The sequence below is a fragment of the Silene latifolia genome, chromosome Y, assembly GCF_048544455.1.
Source record: "Silene latifolia isolate original U9 population chromosome Y, ASM4854445v1, whole genome shotgun sequence".
Taxonomy (NCBI): Eukaryota; Viridiplantae; Streptophyta; class Magnoliopsida; order Caryophyllales; family Caryophyllaceae; genus Silene; species Silene latifolia.
Window position 1 is genome coordinate 383,044,547 of NC_133538.1, and position 21,156 is coordinate 383,065,702.

The window sequence follows — 21,156 nt, forward strand, 5'->3', positions numbered from 1 at the left end:
AATTAAAGCGGAAATTATGAGATTTTAAAAACTTTTAAAATACTAATTAAAGATTAGCACGCGGGTGCCACTAATGAAATGAAACAAATACAATAATAGGCAACTTAGGTTATTACAACCCAAGTCTAGAAAGCGAGGAAAAGATATCCCACGAATAAACATATGATGGGTTTCTAAACTAGCCACTAAGGTCCAAGGGTTTAGTTCTCGCTAGCCCACACGTCTTCCCCACGTAAGCATCTTCACCACCTGTCATTCATGTAAACAAGAACGCCACAGTCAGTGGGGAGTAACTCAAGGTTCTCCCAGCCACAATATGTCGAAATGCAAGTAAACAAACACTTAATTAAACATATTGATCATGCAACGTATGTGAACAATAAAGAACAAGGGATACAATTGATAATCATGATGAGATAGGCATAATACTTTCTTAATGAAATAGGCATGACATATTAGAATAAATATGCAATCAAGGGCATAGAACAACCAAGTTAACCAACTCATATTGACACGACTCAACAAGTGCAAGACATATACTTAGTATGAACTCACAAGACAAACCATCTAGACTCCAACCTCTTGGTAGGACGACGATCATAATACGGTCCTAGTCTAAACCTGGATCCAGACTCTCGGGATGGACGTCACCCGATTCGACAAACGATATACCAATCGTATCCAAGACTCGAAACATGGCACACACTCGTAACCAAAGGTCGAGTAACCTCTAATCGGAAACATGGCACACACTCGTAACCAAAGGTCCGAAGAAAGGCGGAAGGATATCCTAATTCGGAAACATGGCACACAGTCGTAACCAAAGGTCCGAAAGAGGAAAGATAACCCAATCCGGAAACATGGCACACACTTGTAACCAAAGGTCTGAAAGAGGAAAGATAACCCAATCCGGAAACATGGCACACACTTGTAACCAAAGGTCCGAAAGGGGTAAATAAGGAATGTCAAGTAGTCACACAATGTAAAACGTCACACTTGAGTCACAATAAGAGTAAGAATGATCATGCAAACATCATATGACACGGGACCATTAATGTCACATTCATACTCATGGCTTGCATCTCACCATGAGTACGGATGGGAACATCAATCCCGATGATCATATCGCAACTAGAGGGCTTATAGCTCACCCCTAATATCCGATAGGACCAAGACTCTCACAACAGAACAATACAAGACATTATCAAGAATGTGACGCTTAATAAGTAACTATTTATAATAAATATTTCATGCTTATATTAATAACTATTCCATTTTATAATTTAACATGTCGGTTAAATAAAATAAATAAATTATAACAAGTAGTGATGAATAATTTACGTTATGCAAAATTTACGGGTTAAAATGGAAACCCACACAAGTGATTTCTTCATGGGTCTACTACAAAGCATGAAGTTGGCCCAAGTCATGTAATCATACAAATCCAACAAGAGAAATATGGTGAGCCCAAGGATAAAAAGGTAAAGAGCCCACCAATTAAGTTCAATTGAGCCCAACAAACAAAACACCCAAAGCATACACAAGGGAGAAGGGGGGGAAACAAAGGGTGTAACCAATCACCTATCCCGTGACCACCACACAAACCACCAGCCCACGGCCAGCCGCCGGTCCACGGCCAAACCCAGCCCACGGCCAGCCCGCCACCGAGTCCAACATCTATGAAACGGGTCCAACAAAATTGTAACCAACACATGCCCTAAACCACAATGTATGTAGACCATAAGACGAAATTACGAGTATGCTTAAGACGGATACAAATACACTAACTATTCAACACATGTTAACCATTTGTGATAATCGCCATCTATCCACTAGAGGCAGCCTACATAAACCTGTGCACAACCTCCAGACCGTGCCAACCCAAGCTCCTCCATAAACCCCTCACGGCTGCCCAAGGCAACGCCAACGTGGTCGCCAAAAAGCAAAGCCGTGTAAAGCACCTATGAACACTACCCTTCCCGCCTCAAAACAAAGACCATTACACGCTCTGTTCTCGTCCCAAAACAGAACTCGGGTAACCAAAATCACCCGTCCATGTGAGTAATAAACAGGGGGCTCAAAACAACAACGCCAAGACAAATCGTGTGAGTCAAACATTAAGACGGAAATTAAAAGCTAAGTCGAGACGGAAACGAGTACGGTTATAGACATGAATGGCCACCAAGTCTCGCTCACACCAAACCCAGATTTTCAGTCCCAAAACAGCCATACCAACAACAGTTTAAGACGGAAGTTAACATATGAAAGCGAAAAAGACACAAAGAACTCAACTTTATCGAATGAGAGCATGTAAAAAGATATAACAAAACGGAAATTTCGACATTTGTCGAGTAACCTATCACCGTTATCTGTTATGACCTCTTAAACGTCCAAGGAGCCGTCCCAGAGTGATTCTAAACCCAAAATGGAAGAGATTAGCTCCAAAAATCGCATCTTTGAAAGACGGCCGAAATGAAACCGGATGAAAGCTTGACTCTTTTTTATATAGGAAGAAGGAGAAAGAGGAGGGGAAGCTAATGGAGTAAGTTTTATGAAATTTGGTTGAGGATTGGAGGAAGGATCTGAGCTTGAGAGGTGCGAAAATGGTGGAGTCGCTATATTTGTGTTGTTGTTGTTGCGTTTTTTTGTTTTTTCAAATGAAGGGGAAGAAGAAAGAAGGGATGCAAAAAGGGGTTATCCGGGTAGGTTAGTAGTAGTGTAGTACGGAGTTTATATAATAATAGTAATAACATATATATAATGACAAGAGTATTAATGATATAATATATAATAATAATAATAATATATAAAAAGAGATATTTAAAGGTGGGTGTAAGAGGGTAGGTGAGCGAGTTGTCACCTTTTTATTGGTCCGGGTTTAGATAGGATTCCCCATTGAAATGTGACGGTCTACTGCTAGAATATTATTATTACCGTCCGACTAAAATACGTATACGTTTACTCTTATAAGAATTACGCTTCAAAATATAATTTAATAATACGTACCTTTATATAAATGAGCTTTTATACATGACTTTAATAAAAATCGGGTTTGAAATAAAATTAATTAAATTGAATAATCCAAAAATATGAAATGAAGTAATCGATCAGTTTAATAAATTTAAAATGTCAAAATGGAAAATTCGCGGGTGTTACACTTATCAAATATTATATTAATTAAAATAAATGTATTCGAATAATGCAACAATCAACATTAAGTTATTAAGTTAGATAATTTCACGATATGTTATGTTCCAAATCAATTAATATTGGTTCAAAATGACGTGAATATAATTTGAATCTTAAGTCTTATCTACTCGAAAAATTCCAAAAAACTTATCTACTCGAAAAATTTTAATTTGAATCAGTAACAAAATATTAACTTTTTTTCTACAATAGGGATCAAGTCGCCTGAAAATTCAATCTTAAGTCTTATCTACTCGAAAAATTCCAAAAAAAATCATTATTCATGTACAAATCTCCACTCGTTATCACATTATTTAAAACCTCTTAAATCTTAAATGTATTTAATTTGTCAAATATAATTTTTTTCATTATCACATCATAAAAACTTATCTCTTACTGGTTATCTTTAAGTTTTGTTTTTAATAAACACAATGATTTTTCCAAATATATTTTTCTTGATGGATTTAATGGTCTAAGTATTATAACTTTTTCAAAATGTTTTTCTTTAAGTAAATGTAATGCATGGTAATACACTCACTTTAATCATCTATGCATATCAATATATTTCAATAAATATAATGAAAATTACTCAATTTAAAGCATTTTTCACAATAAAAGTAATGATTTACATTTTAGAATTTTTATCAAAAAAAATGTTTATATAAATTTAAAATCAAATCACCGTAATTGTTATATAAAATTTTGTAATACATTTATTAAACTCTAATTAATATTTTGCTGAAATTTATGTAGCATTTATTATGTTTATATTTAATGTTTAGCTGTAATTAATATTTGTAATTAATGCTGAGTTGACACGTGTCGCGTCCACAACACTTCAACCCAGTTTTATATATATACTAGGTAGAATCTCGTGCTTCGCACGGTAAGTTTGTATATGTCTTAAATTTATAAAATCGTTACTTTCTCTAAGTAAAGATAAAAATTGCTCAATTTTTATAATTCTTCAAAATTATATTATTCCATCCATCTCAATTATTTGCTTATCTTTTATTAAACTACCCCTACAATAAATATAAAAGATAAACATTTGACAAATAAATAAGAGTACTAAATATTAATATTAATATGACAAAATTGTTTTCACCAACTCCGCTTAGTTTGTAAAATGCTACTCCCTCTATCCTGGTCATTTGTTGTCTTATTCCATTTTTGGATGTTTTAGTCAATTGTTGTCATTTCTATTTTAGGAATGTATTTGATGAGCAATGTGTTCCTTCACACTTAATTTTGTCAACTTGTCATTTAATAATTGGCCTAGTCCCCTCCTCTTTCTTTGGTCTCTGTGCCAAAATCAATTGACAACAATTGACCAAGACAAAAGGAGTATATTTTGTTACAAAAATCTTGTTGTCTTTCATTCGTAAAACTATTGATTCGCTCCACATTTATACAATAACATTTTGTATGTAAAGTACTACGGTGTATTATATTACAATGTAATATAACAATGTAAGAATTGTTTCGAAAGAAAATTAGAGTCATTACAACATAAAAATAATATAAGTGCATAAAAATAATTTATATTATATTTTTAACGCACTTTACTATTTCATGTGTGTTTATATAAATAAGTCAATAAGTAAAATATTAGGAAAACGTTGGCACACATAAAGGCATCATTTTTCATCTAAACTGGTATAGTGCATCATCTAAACTGGTATAGTGCATCTTTAAGCACATTATGTGGGGTTGGACATACATATGGACATTATTTGTAAGCTCAATTTGTAAGCTCAATTTGTAAGCTCAAATAAGTTATTTTCTATAATTTATAACTTGACTACTCTAATGAAAAGCAGTTTTGCATGATTTGTTGTTTTAATTCTATACTTGAACGTCTATGTTTACAAAATTGTTGTTCAATATCCTTTTAAAATTCATTTATTTTATCTATTCAAAATTACTAATTTTACATTATTTTTTTTGACAATTACTAATTTTATATTTCAAGAAGTTAAAGTGGGTGTTTTCGTTTTATGTTTGTACATCAATAAAAATAAGGGTTATTTAACGAAAATACTCCACACTATTGATTGCCTTCTTAAAATACTCTAAACATTAAATTAACTCGCAATAAGCTATACTATTAAGGCCCCCTTCTCCTACTATACTAGCCCCATTTTAACCTGTAAAATCAGGTGAAAAAATTAAGTTGTCCGGTTAATACCATTACATCATCCTCCTAATTAAGGCTCCGTTTGGCACGACACTTCAGGTAGCTTATTTGACCAAAATAGTTTATTTGACCAAAATTTCAGCTACCTGATTTTTTTGCAAGTGTTTGGCAAGTAGCTTATTTGGTCAAATAAGGTACTAAATGAAATGATACCTCGGGTAACATTTGCGAAATCAAATTACACGAAATGACTTATTTTCCATTTTGTACCCCTTTATTCTATAATATTAAATAATTTTTATATCCTTTTACGTCATTTTACCAAAATCACTACCTTTTTCACTAGTTTGCCAAACACATTTTTATATAATCGCTTACCTTATCGGCTCCTAATTTTCACTACCTTATCGATTTACCTTTTCGGTTTCGATTACCTTTTCGCCACTACCTTTTCGATTTCAAATTACCTTTTCAGGTAATTTTGCCAAACAGAGCCTAAGTCCCAAGCACCACCACTCCATCCTTTCCATTCATCAGTCATAAACTCACCAATCCCACGCCTAACTCAACCACCTACACAAGTTAGATAACCATTCACCGCCACACATATCCACAATAGCCGCCATCTTCTACCCACTAAACCATCATTCACGCAACCAACACAATCATGTCGGACATTATTTGCGTGTTTGGAATGAATTCCTCCGATGATCCAATGATTTATTGCCGCAATTATGATATGCGCATGAGTCTTGGACTGAAAATTAACAACAAGTTGTTCAACATAACTTTTGGATTGTAATACTAATTGATTTTGTGATTTATTCAAAATGTTTTCATGGTACATGGATTGTTTGAGTTGTTTCAATCTGTAAATAGAGACCACGACCTCTTCTGCCTCGCCTTCTAGTCTCTAGCCATCGACCATGCACCACGACTCCGTCTTGCATCCTGATAGACGTGCGATGCCTCATTGCATCATTGTCATCGTCGTTGTCGTTTGCCCTCCGTCACTAGTCCAGAAACCTAGATCCCCAAATCAATTTGGGAGTAAATGTTAATTTGGGGTTTGTGAGGTTGTAGGTGGTGTTGTTATTTTGATCCTTATTTGGGCTTAGGTGGTCCGTAAGTTGGGCGTAGGTGTTGTTGGGTGGATGGTGGAGATTATGTCAGTGGTGTGGTAACGATAAGGCCGAGTAGGGTGGTTCATGGGTAGCTTAGTAAAGAGAATGAAGGAATTGACTTGTTAAACCGGTAATCAGTTAAAGAGTGTAATATGAGAAGATGGAGTAGATACTATGATTTATTATGAGTTAAATTAAAGTTTGTACTATTTTGAGAAGGTCACCAATAGTTTAGAGTATTCGTGTTAAATAATCCTAAAAATAAAGGTGCTAAAGACTAGCGTGTTTCAATTTTTACTCAATGAAGGAGACAATCTCATCATAATGAATATTTGTATTCTTTAATTTTCAAATGCATCTATTTACTCTTTTTAATTTAAGAGTTTGAAGATGAAGTTGCATATTAGCTTATGGGGAAAAGTTTTAAACACCTTCGATTTTATTGTGTATACAAACTTTAGTTTTCTAAGAATTGTATGTGAACCATAAAGATAACAAAAAGTTATTAGCAAATTAAACTTTACTCATCCTATATAGCCAATTTGCCTAATTCACTCTATTTTATAATGAATGAAAACACCTAATAATCGTAGAAAAAAATTATGTTAACTATTTAGATAGATAGATAATCCTACGTATTTTTTTTTTTTGTCGTCAATATTGAGTCTAATTAGTCATATTTTTATAAAATCGATTCATTCTTTAATTACCACAGTTATTGAATAAAATAAAATAAAATATTGTTCAATTGTAAAACAAATGGAAATAATTTAAAAATAGAAGCTTGTTTTTACCTTTGTAGTATTGATGAACCCATAATCTATATGGACGTCAAAAATCGTTTCGGTTGGTTTCCGTCTACACACGATAAAATAAAACAGAGAAGGAAAAAAAAGTTGTGAGGAACAAATTTCTTTTTGGATAATACTTCAACCTGCATGTATCAAATATTTATATAAATTTTTTTGAATGTACCAATGATAATATATAAGGTTAATGTGAATAAATGCAAAGAAATACACTGAATATATATTAGTACACCATCCATATGTTCCATACTTCCATTATTCGGTCAAAGGCTTTGCCTTGATGATTAAAGACACTTATTACTTACCTCTATTTGGGTAATGCATTTTGAACTTCTATGCATATAGGAAAATTAACACTTAATCATTTACGAAGATTAACATATACTTTCATCATAAATACATGAACGAATTCTATGCATATACTTAACTTAATTAACTAATTAAAAGATGACAAATATCGAATCCACACGCTTTCAACCCAGATACATATATATATATATATATATATATATATAGAGAGAGATGAGTTCTAATAAGTCCACAAATTTGGTTGAGTCCATAAGTTCTCATCTCTACCATTTGATCTTACAAGATGAATGGTTGAGATTAAAACAAAAAAAAACTCACCCAACATGCAATTAATGTTTTGTCACTCATCATTTCAATTCCCAATTTTGCTAATTAATTATATTCTCTTTCTTATCAACTAATTTATTAAATTAGTATACTACCATTTATATTTTAAATATCAAAATATAGGATTTTGAAAACGAAATTTCATACCCGCGTAAAATAAAAGCGGGTTTGTAAAAGACTCCGTAAATCTTCATTCGGACTCCGATTAATGCGAAATAAAATCCTAAATTTATTATTTTTTCGAGCCCGACGCAATGGTAATATTTTCGTCTACCATTGAATTTTCAAATTTTCGAGTACTGTTAATTACTTTGGAGTTACACCCTATTTACTTGAAATTATTTCATTTGCTTGAAGTTACACTATTTCTACTTGAACCTAATTAATTAATTTACTCATATAATTAATTGGAGTCGGAATGAAGAGTCGAAGGTGGTGGGACGGACTAAAGTTACACACTTGCTTTATTAAAGTTACACACGCCACCTATTAACGTTACACCTACAACAATTCAAATTAGATAGACATGTGATAAAGTTACACAAATTCAAATTCTATTTAGACAGTTGAGGATTCTTTGTAGGCAGCCTCAGGTATCTTTTCATCCCAAATGTTCTCGTTTATCCCTCACCCACCTCATCTTTGCTGATGACCTTATGGTGTTTGTGAGAGGAGATGTCCCCTCTGCTACTGCTGCTGCTCAAGCTTTGGCTGACTTTGGTAAGGTTTCAGGGTTGCTTGCTAATGTTGATAAGACTAATATTTACTTTGGGGGTGTTTCTGGGCAAGTTAAGCAATCAATTATGGCAAAAACTGGATATACTGAGGGGGATCTCCCGTTCAAGTACCTTGGTCTACCTCTGCATGACAGCAAGCTTACTGTCTCCATGTATGAGGAGCTTCTCTGTAAAATAAAGAACTCTGTTCAGCACTGGACCACTAAACTGCTCTCCTATGCTGGCAGACTCCAACTGTTGAACTCCATATTCTTTGGATTGGAGAATTACTGGACTTCCATTACCCTTTTGCCTAAAACTATCATAAAAATTTTGAATCAATGTTGTAGGGATTACCTTTGGAATGTGCAGGACAATACTCACAAGCTTTATATGAAGAGTTGGAAGTCTTGTTGTTGTCCTTGGGCTGAAGGAGGGTTCAACATCAAAGAAATCCTTTCCTGGAATAGAGCTAATCTGGGTAAATGGATATGGAGAATTATGAATCAAGCTGACTCTGTTTGGGTCCAATGGAATACTGCATACAACTTGCGTGCTGTAACCATCTGGACTGCTGATCCCAAACCCCACCATTCTGAGAGTTGGAGGGGCATCTTGAAGGTACGGGATATTTTGATACAGCTTGCTGGGGATATTGCTAGTGCTCAGGAGTTGCTTGGTAAGTGTGTGGATGGTGGGTGCTTTCAGGTGTCTAAACTGTATGAACTTATTCGGCCTAAGTATGCTAGAGTCAGATGGGGTACTATCTTGTGGGGCTCTAACATCATTCCTAAACATGGCTTTATCAGTGCTCTTGCTGCTCAGGCAAAGCTGCCAACTGTTGATAGCCTTGCTCATAGAGGGCTTCCTTTGGTTAATTGGTGCATCTTGTGTAAACATGCTGAGGAGACACATCACCATTTATTTTTCAAATGTGACTTTTCTGCTGGTCTTTGGTGCAAGATTCTGCAATGGCTAAAGATCAGGGGAAGGACGAATAATTTCTGGACTGAGCTGGAATGGTGCCGTAGTAGGAAAGCTAGAAAGCATTGGAAGATGGGTATGCTTCGTTGCTGTCTGGCTGCCACTGTCTATCTAATTTGGCAAGAGCGAAATATGAGAATTTTCAGGGGACGAGATACTCAAGTGGATGTTCTTGTGAGACAATTACAATATACTATAAGTGCAAAAATGTTCTTTAAATATGAGCAATATAGTGATGAAATAGTCGAGGTTCTAAGTTATTAGCTTCTTGTGGATTCTACTTTGTAAGATCTTATTCCTTCTTTACCCCCTAGTGGACGAATAAAGATGGATGTGCTTTCTTGCAAAAAAAAAAAAAAAAAAAAAAAAATTCAAATTCTATTTATATAAAATGATCTTAAATGGCTAAATTTACATCTTTCAAGGATAAAAGTTAAAAAAATTTACTTAAACTTGTGCTAAGGTTAAAAAATTCAAATTAATTATTCAAATTACATAAATTCAAAGTTTTATATACAAAAGACCATAAAAAGACTAAAGTTACACTCGTAAAGTACTAAAGTTACACTCGTAAAGTACTAAAGTTACACTCATAAAGCACTCATTGTGAATTGAAGTTACACTGATTGTGTATTAAAGTTACACTGATTGTGAAGTGAAGTTACACTGATTGTCTATTAAAGTTACACTGATTGTGTATTGAAGTTACAATTATTGTGTAATGAAATTACACTGATTGTAGATTAAAGTTACATTAACTGTGTATTGGAGTTTCACTAATTCTGAACTAAAGTTACACCATATCTTATTTTATTGAAGTTACACTAATGGTAAATTGAAGTTACACTTGTGGTGAATTGAAGTTACACGCTATATACTTGAAATAACACCCTTTAACGTTTAAAATTACAACCTTTAAAACATAAACTATCGGACTCTTATATACTGGTCCCTAACTATACAAGGAATAAGTTTTGCAAAATAACAACTATTCGAGTTAACTTCTTCGTCGAAATAACGTAATATGTACCAAAATCCGAAGTCGTCACATTGCATGGCTCCTGCACAAGGGAAAAAAAATAAATTAATTCAAACTTGAATAAGTCAAACAAAAAAAATCATATTTACGGAATAATAAAATTTGTCACTTGTCATGAAAACATGCATTGTGAAAATATGTACGAAATAAAATATTCACTTTGATCCAATTATGAAATCATCTATATAAATATTTGATGTCTACCATTTAAATTGCGTCAATCAAAACTTCAATAAAAGCGGTTTCTTAAAATGTTTCGTAAATCTTCATACGGACTCCGATTAAGGCGAAACAAAAGCCTAAATTTATTATTTTTTCGAGCCCGTCGCAATGGTTCTATTTTTGTGTATCATTAACTTTTCGAAAATTACAGTACTGGTCAGTAATATTTTCGTAAATATGCTAGTTTTTCCCTAATTTAAAAACCCTAAATCAGTAAAGTCGATGTAAAAGTAGATGAATTAGAAATATGGAAATCAGTAAAGTTTTTCCCCAATTTAAAAACCCTAATTCAAAATATGACTAGTTTTTTTCCCAATTTAAAAAACCCTAAATGAAAATAACATAGGAAAAAACTTGAAAATGGAGAGAAAAAGAATTAAGAACTTACATTAAAATAGATAAACGGCGAAGGATATGGACGTATGGTGCTCGTCGATGGCAGATTGCGTTTTTTTTAGAGATTGTTAGATTGAATAAAGAGAAAAAATCGTGTACAAATTGAGAAACTTGGACAAAGAACAATTTTTAGAGAGAGATAAAAAGATGTAGAGAGAATGGACAATATGGAGCATTTGGCAGATGAATGAATATGAGAGGGATTTGTTTTTATTATTATTTTTATAAAAAGAGAGTTAATAGGAGACATTGGCATTGGCATTGGGAATTACATGTATGGGTAAGTGAGGTTATGAGAGGGTGTTAAAAAACAGGATTAGTTAGTTGGGTGATGTTTTTGTTTATTTAATCTTAGCCATCCATTAAATTTAATCCAATGGTTAGTATTAGGACTTAGGGACTCAACATAAAAGGTAGGACTTATAGGATCCTATTTCTATATATATATATATATATATATATATATATATATATATATATATATATATATATATATATACTAGGTAGTATCTCACGCTTCGCGCGACCTGTTTTAATATTTTATGATTATAATTGAAGAAAAAATATATAATTCATATATGACCTTCAATATTTTCTCTTATAAATATTTTTTTCTTAAATTTAATATTTTTAAGTTTAACTTCAATGTTTTAAAATAAAATACATAAGAGTTTTAATTAAAACTAATAAGTGATAACTAATTATGCATGATCAACGTTTTATAAATAAATTTGTGACTGGTAAAATATCTTATTAATCAAAATAAAATTTATTTGAATAATACAACAATCAACAATAAGTTCTCAAATTATATCATTTCACAATACTTTATGTCTCAAATCAATTAATATTTATTCAAAATTATGTGAGCATAATTTTATGTAATTTTTAATTTTTTATGTATAACATGTGACATTTATCTATCAAACATATAGAGTTCAAACTCAACTTATTAAAATGTTTTGATTGTATCTTCCATGTGATATGTGTCAAACATATATATGAGAAAATTTACACCTTTTATTTTTTTAAACAATTATATATAATGATGTTTAAGAGTTTATTACCTGTAAATATAATACTCCCTTCGTACCAGACCAATGGTAACATGGTAAAAAAGTGGAGTTTTTAAGAAAAGAGGGTAAAAGGAGGGGTAAAGAGGGAAAAAAATAGGTGGGATATGTAATTTTGGGTTTAATTGTTTGTTGATAGGTGGGGTATGTTATGACATTTTGTGTAAATATCAAAAGGGTATAAGGATAATTTGGTAATATTGTGCACCAAATAAGGAATGTTACCATTGGTGTAGTACAGCCGTATTAAGTAAGTGTTACCATTGGTCTGGTATGGAGGGAGTAGGTTAAACTTTCTCAAATATTATTTTTTGATGTTTAACTTCAAAGTATTTAAAAGATAACATATAAAATATTTAACTAAAAGTAATACGGATTATTTGGTTAGTCATAATCAATATTTTATAGCTGACTCATACATATTTAGTTAAAGATATTAAAAAAAAAATGTAACGTGTTTTCTACTTTTTCATGTCATTTATAATACTATATTACTTAATAATCATTATTTTTGTTTTGATTATTCAAATGCACTTGCGATCGCTATGTACATACACACTTGTACACATACTCGTTATTGTTTGGGCCAAAAATTACATAATAGGGAAAGGACCACTTAATAAATAATGGGCCTACTGAGAAGAAGGGGGAGCCCACAGTTGGAATAAGCACGAAGAAGGGGAATGGGCCGGCATGCATGCAGGAGGAGACTGGAGCCCATTGAAGGAGGCGTCTGAAATTAGGAAAGGGGGAGTCAGGGAGAAGTTAGGGAGAAGTCAGGGAGATTAGGGAGAATTGAGGGAGACGACCAAACATGGAAAAAGTTATTATGGAAGTTATATTCCCTTTCCATAATCAAGGTAGGACATGCCTATAGTTCTTACCCTATAAATAGCCGAGGAAGCAATCAAAGAAGGACATTCATTCACACATCCACATTCTCATCTAGATATCAACTCGTCCACATACACACGCATACATTCATCCAAGATCTTACGAGTTCGATACATCGTGTTAGCAAGATTAGCATTACGATACAGTTGTAATCATCCTCCTACTCAAAGCTAGTGTAATATTTGGCAGGGTACCGTCCCTCCCGCGGTTGTTCCCACATTGGGTTTTCCGCATCACCAAATCTTACGTGTTAATTTATATTCCGTACTTTATTTCCTTATTTAAACATCATCATACGAACAATCATTCAACTAACCAACGAGTAAGACCACATTGACCCGAATCAATCAATTCGGTAAAAAATACCTAAACAGTTTTGCGTCCACCGTGCGGCATTGTTGTCGTCAATCGTTGATACTTTAAATACACAATGGATAAGCAAGCATCGGACGCCATGTCAGGGAGCAGAAAACCGTCGCCACCACACACTTCTACTCAAAATCCATCATCAACAGTGGCAACACAGGCTCCCGGACATATTTCGAGGACAACACCAACAGCAAAAACCTCTCTACCTCCTAAGACTCCTGCTGTCACAACCCAAGCCAGATCAGATAACGGAGCAGCAAGCTCAGGCCTCACCCCGCCACCTATTCCCACACAAATCTTGCTCACTGGCGTAGAGAACCTCCAGAAAGCCATGGAAAACATGAGAGAAGACCAGAAGAAAGCAGAAGCTGAAGCAAGGAAGACGGACAGAGAGCTCTGGGTGTAGATAGACATCCTGAAACAGCAGTCTGCCACCCCGATGAGTAGGGCAGGGGAAGGAAGGTCTCCACTAGTAGATCTGACACATGGGGCATCAGGCAGCAGGAATTCACTTCGACAGATACCAGCTGAACTGGTACCAAGATTGGATCTAACTACAGTACCGACGGATGGAAGAATAACCCCCCAAGGGCTGGGACACCTCACACCAGACACCTGGCCATCAGCCAGCTGTGCGGAGGCACGAACGGGTGGCATCCCTGTCAGCGGTTTCGCAGCAACTTATCAGACACCCGGAGCAGGATCCGAGTGGAACTAGCAAGTTAACTGGCAGCAGGGGACAATCGTTACTTCAACCCCTATAGCTGCTGGGACACATCAGAACCTTCAAGAGCTCGAGTCGAGGCGATATATTGAACCGAGGCGGTGACAAAGCGAATCCCATATTCAGCAAAGATAACAAATCAGCAGATTGGAGCTTAAAGAAATGCGAGCGGGTCCTGTGGCCGCCACCCCCACTCGAGAAAGCAGCACCAGACAGCTACGCCGACTCACCATTCGTGGACACCATATCCATCACAGCCATGCCAAAGGGATTCACAAATCCAAATATGCATCTCTTTGACAGCGCAGCAGATCCCTTTGACCATATAAGCCAGTAATAGCAGAAGATGATGACAGTAACAGCCGTAGGGCAAGTCAAGAAGGCTTGCATGTGCAAAGGATTTGGATCCACCTTAACGAACCTAAGCACTTGATGGTTTCGAGCACCGCCCAATGTCGATATCCACATTTGCTGAATTAGTGAACGTATTCACTCAACAATTTGCAAGCAGTAGGAAGCCGCAGAAGCATGCAGGAGATCTGTACAGAATCGTCCAGGGGGGTAGGAGAGACCATTAGAGAATATAATACTAGGTTCAACAATTAGAAGGTAGCAGTACGAGAGTGCGACATTTCGACAACAGTAGAAGCCTTCTGAAGAGGCCTCCACCATGACTCCGACCTATACAAGCAGCTGACTATGCATCCCTGCCATAGTTTTGAGGCAGTACAAGAAAAGGCAGCTGCCACAATAAGACTGTAAGAAGACATCCTAGCCAGAGCCAGCCTACCTAATACACCAAGTGTTTCTAGTACCTCAGCCATGCAGAAATCAGGAAGAAAGCAAACCACCAGCAAGAAGGACGAGAGATACAAGCCATATGGAAGGGGAGTCAACAGAATCGAGGAAAATCAGCAACTCCCTACTATGGCAGAATATGGATTCACTACAGGTGTCGGAGGAATCCTGAAGGCACTCAGGGAGATGGGAGATGGAGTTAAGTGGCCCAACCCACCAGTAGAGGGACAAGCATGGAGAAAGGACAACAAAAAGAAGTGTGAGTTCCATCGTGATATTGGGAACAATACTGAGGATTGCTACACATTACGGAGAGAGATCAAGCGCCTATATGAACAAGGAAAGCTGAGCCACCTATTAACACGTGGGGGCAAGCAACAGGATAAGGTAGGCACCACAAAACCTGTAACCCCACTCACATGTACCATAATCATAAACGTGATAACAGGCGGCTCAAACCTAAGTGGGCTGACATACTCAGCAGCTAAGAGACGTGCTACCGAGACCAACGGAGATAGGCCAGCAAATTCTTGCAGAATTTCTCACAGCGACTTACCAGCTGTCAGCTTTGATGAAGGAGATACGTACGACGAGCGAGAGCATCATGACGCACTTATTATCACCCTATCAATGGCCAATTGCACAGTTAGAAAGTGCCTGGTAGATACAGGCAGCTCGGTCAACCTGATCATGCTGAAGACCATAGAAAACATGGGATTCAGCGAGAAGGATTTGTAGAAGAAGACTATTCCACTAGTAGGCTTCAGTGAGGAAACATCCAACTCACTGGGCAAGATAGTCATCCCAACCTATGTGGGAGGAGTCAACAAGCAAGTCAGGTATCTGGTTATAGACGGACCTTTCACCTACAATGTCATTCTGAGAAGGCCGTGGCTACACCAGATGAAAGCAGTCCTCTCAACATATCACCAATGCATAAAGTTCCCCACACCATGGGGAGTAGAGACAATAAGAGGAGATCAGAAGGAAGCTAGAGGCTGCTATAAGAAGGCACTAAAGTGCACTGCCAGCCCTCCCGCATAGCAATTACAGAAGTATAATGTCCAGGACGAATACATCGAGCCCCCGACAGAAGAGCTAGATCAAATTAACCTGGACAAGCTGCACCCAGAAAGAACGGTGCGAATTGGAGCAGGATGCACAGGAAGCTTGAGACAACAACTAATCAAATTCTCCCAGGATAACATGGATTGTTTCGCATGGTCACACGATGACATGATAGGAATATATCCGTCCATCATAACACATAAGCTTAGTGTGTACCCAAAGTGTAAACCCATCCAGCAGAGAAGAAGAAAGTTTGCAGCAGAAAGAAACAAGGTGATCAACCAAGAGGTAGATAGTCTGCTGGCAGCAAAGAAAATAAGAGAAGTAAAATATCCAGAATGGCTGTCTAACGTGGTGGTGCCTAAGAAGAATGGTGAGTGGAGAGTATGTGTGGACTTTACTGGCCTCAACAAGGCATGCCCTAAAGATCCCTTCCCGTTGCCTCATATTGATGCAATGGTAGATGCGACAGCTGGACATGAGATGTTGACATTCCTAGACGCATGGAGTGGATACAATCAGATCAAGATGGATCCTGCAGATCAAGAGAAGACGGCATTGTTGGAATATGTGTCCTCCGACAATAATGCGATCACAACTGTTGATCATGATGATCACATGTTTAAGTCTCTTTTAAAGAATACAATTGAGAAGTAATATTTTACTGTCAACTGGTCCACACATATCGGTAATGATTGGCTGACTAGAGTTTGACATTACTGTCGTGCGACGGTGGTGATCAGTTGACCCCCTTAGGTCATACCTAAAGGGTAACACTCTTAATTGATCATTTAATTGATCGTATGATGAGACAGGTTAACTAAATTGCTTAAAATTGACGGACGATTTTGGAAGTGATATTTACGTATCTCATTATAATCTGATTAAATAAGATAGGTCTAAGTGATCGAATCTTTTTAATTACTTAGATGAAATTATTGTTTAAGGAAACAATTGCATTTGAATGAATAAATTATTATAAATACAAGATGTTGTGATTTATAATTGGTAAAATATTTTGGTACAAGTAATTATGAATTACTAAGTTGTTTTTGTATATGATGTATTTTATTAATGCGTTGATTTTTATTATGTTAAAAATACATAACAATTTTATGTGACATGTGACATATGACAAATTGACAAATTGTCAAAAATAAAATGGAGTCCATTTTATCCATGAAAACCGAAATAATGGGGATGATTAGGAATATATTATGTTGATTATGTTAGTGGTAAACATAATCATTTCTTCCTAAACCTAGCCATGCAACCCTACTTGATCTTGTGAAGACAACCTTGTGCATGCATTGGCCCCTTCCTTCCCCTTCTACCCAGTTTTTCAAGAGGAGAAAACCATGGGTTTTTCTCTTTATTTTACCATATACACTACCAATAGTTAATGTATCATTTATTCATTTTTCATCATCTAAAAATAAGAGTTTTAGTGAGATAAAATCTTCCTCCTCCTCCCTCTCTCTTAACCGAAATTATTGAGAGATCAAATAATATTCTGGGTCAATTTTTATACAAAATTAATATTGTTCTAGTAATAATAATATTAATTTTATTAAGTTGTTACTTTGGGTATAAAACATTGGGAGGGATTCTCTACTTGAATCCTTGTTCATCCACTTAAGAAAGCTCAAGAACAAGCTAAAGTGAGTAGGAGAACTCACTTGTGCCCATATAAACCGAAATCTTCAATGTGAGATGATGATTTCTTCTTTAATTATTTTATTGTTTGCTTGCATAGGATCATCTTTTAATTTTATGACTAAATTAAAATCATCACATATATGAATATGTCAAGAATGAGATATAGATTTCTAACAAGCGGTATCAAGAGCCTTGGTTGTTTGCATGCAAATCGGTTATAGTTTTTCCGAGTTATACGATTAACATATAAAACTTGTAAATTTGTGTTATTATGATATATCACGAAAATAATTATGCATGTTAAAGTTTCTGATCCTAAATTATATTTCGGATATTTTGGTTAATTTATGGATTTTTATTGTTCATCTTATATAATAATGGCATTAAAATATGATTTTATGATTAAAATGTCATTTTCGGACTAAAATTAGCTAAACTTTGAATTTTCCAGTGATTTTTAGATATGTTATCACATGTTTTATTTTTATATGACCTATAAATTTTCAGAACTTTTGGAGTTTTTATGCTCGAAATATGGATTTTTCATGATAAAACTCGGATTTAGATGAAAAATAGGTTAATATGAGATAAATTTCGAATCTGGTCATAGAAATTTAGTATGTTGTCACATGTAATTTTACAAGATGTGTGTAAAATAATAGGCTATATTGAAGTCTTTATGCATGATTTATGAATTTTTTGATGAAAAATAGCATAAATAGTGACTTAATTAGTGAATAATCGCTAAAACGTACTCCATGACTAAAGAAAAAATGTCAAATGTTGCATTTTATTATCTTTTTCAGATCTAAAATTGAAAAGTTGATGAATATAATTTTTCTCATGTTTTTATGATTATTATTGATAAATCCGATAAACCGCAACATTGTTTTTCCGATAAATTTTCCAAATTTTAACCTAAGTTTTTGAACATTATGAGTGTCATGGTATTTTTCCAGAATGTTCATAAGTTTAAATTTTGAATTTTGAATTTATTTGAAATTTTTGTGATTTATTTGAAGTTTATAGCATTTTTATTGTAATTTTGGGTCCATTAATGAACAATTTTAAGAAATATGAGTTAATTACAGTCAACTAGTTAGTGGAGACTAATTTTGAGTCCTAAGAAGTTAGGGTAATTAACTTGTGCATAAATATGAATTTATGTAATTTATTGTGATTTTAAAAGGTTGAATCACGCAAATCCGTAAAAACCGATTAAATATACGATATTGGCTCCTTAAAGGCGATTTAGCATAAAATTGGGCATGTTCATACATATTATAATGCTGCATTTTATTTATGATTGTCATAATTTTATTTTATGTAATTTTGAATTATGTATTTTTTACTTAGTATGGCCTTAGTTTTTAATTGGTATTACCCGAAATGTATGGGAATATCGATTCGGTTGTAATTTATTGTGATCTCGTATCACCGTTTTGTAATTTAATAGATTTATTTTATTTTAATTACAAATGTATAATAGGAAATTATGTAATTTGTTATGTAATTTATTTATTCCGGAGTTCCTTGAAGACGGTGTTACTCAAGAAGGCGATACATAAAGACGGTGTTACCTCGAGATGCGTGCCATAACCGAAGTTCAAGGGACCAATGGAGTTGGTTTCCGAATATATAATAGTTAATTAGATTTTCCTTTTTAGGAAGGCCATACTAGGATTTATTTTATGTTTTGCATTTTATTTATATGTTGCATGCATCGCTAAATCGCCATAACTAAAACATGCATCATCTTTTAATCGAGTTTATCGACCGTGTCAATTAGAATTATCGTAGTTCACCGCTTTAGTTCACTTAAAACGTGATAGATAATAAATTGACATGACCTCTCGCTAAAATAATCAATTGAGAGATAGCCTTACCAAAAAGTAGAAACCATGAAACCTATTTCGTGAGGGAGTGCACTCAGCCACACCGGGGTACAAACCTTGTTATGTAGGGGAAGTGGGTGATAAATGTCTATCCACCGAATTTATATTAATGAGGGGTATTTCGGCACACCGTGCCCTAAGTTGATATGAGTTTGGATCATGGACATATTTATTCGAAATTTGGGTTGAACTCAACGAAAGTATTCACGACGATTTCCGGATGTGTTTCGGGCTAGAGATAAATATTAATGTAATTTTATCGACCAAGAGTTCTAAAAGTAGAATCGATTAAGACGTTAATCCACCAAGTTATTTTAATAAAGGGTATTTCGGCACACCGTGCCCTAAGTTGATATGAATTTGGTTCTTGGAATCATCTATCAAGTTGGGTAGAGGTCACTAGATAAATGCCATAAAACTTGTTTAAATTTAAATTAATTTTTACGAGTATTATTATGTTAAAACGACATATGTTTTATTCTTTCTATATTTTGTTTTGTAGACCGCTTTTATTTCTCATAACAAATGGCAAATCCAAACATCAACGCCACGCCTCTCACTAATACTTCATGGCTCCGATCCTTCATGGATCGATGTAAACTTGAAAAGAATGGGTCAAATTTCTCCGATTGGGATGCCCAACTCAAACTAGCCGCCCAAGGTGACGACAAGCTTCGTTACCTTACCGAGGCCTCTCCACCCGAAGTTAATGCTAGGTCGACCGCCGCCACTAGGGAAGCATATAAGGCTTACCATAAGGAGTCCGCCGCAATGAAAAATGTGTTGATCTTTGCGATGGAGGCGGATCTCCAAAGGAGAGCCTTTAAGATGGGCACCGCTAATGAAATCTATTACAAGCTTGTGACAATGTTTTCACAAACTCCGCGGATCGTCCAATATGAGGCGGCCGCGGCATTCTTTGATCTCGACTTTAAAGAGGGCCAAAAGTTTAGCCCTCATGTGCTCAAATTAATGGAACTAGTCGAGACTTTGAAGATTCAAAAAGTTGAAATCCCCAAAGAACTCATTGTAGATAGGATTCTACACTCCTTATCCAAAGTCAAGGCATATGTTCAATTCCGGGTGAATTTTAACATGCAAGACAAGGACGTGTCTCTTGAAGAGTTGCACAAGTTAGTTGTGCAAGCCGAAAGAGACATGGGGTTAGATGTTAACCCACCCAAGGATGTGCTTAACATAAGCACCAAGAGTAAGGGGAAGTTAAAAAAGAATGGGAAGAAGGGTAAGAAGCAAGCTCCCACTTTCACCAAAGCTAAGACTTATGAAGCTAGCACTTCCAAGATCAAGAAGGGTCGTCTTGATAAATGCCATTATTGTAATGGTGTTGGACATTGGAAAAGAAATTGTTCCAAACACCTTGGTGAAATCAAAGATGGAAAGATCACTCCAGTAGGTAAATGACT

At 35.1% G+C, this 21,156-nt stretch overlaps 1 protein-coding gene across 1 annotated transcript; it reads left to right on the forward strand.

The window, feature by feature from the left end:
* Window positions 1–8,551: 8,551 nt before the first annotated feature.
* On the forward strand, window positions 8,552–9,859 carry LOC141631969 (uncharacterized). The gene has a single exon (XM_074444570.1). It carries the CDS (start codon window positions 8,552–8,554, stop codon window positions 9,857–9,859), a length of 1,308 nt encoding a protein of 435 aa, XP_074300671.1.
* The last annotated feature ends 11,297 nt before the right edge of the window (window positions 9,860–21,156 follow it).

Excerpts from the sequence above, each read along its gene's own strand:
- LOC141631969 (XM_074444570.1), top strand. The coding sequence starts at position 8,552 with ATGGTGTTTGTGAGAGGAGATGTCCCCTCTGCTACTGCTGCTGCTCAA.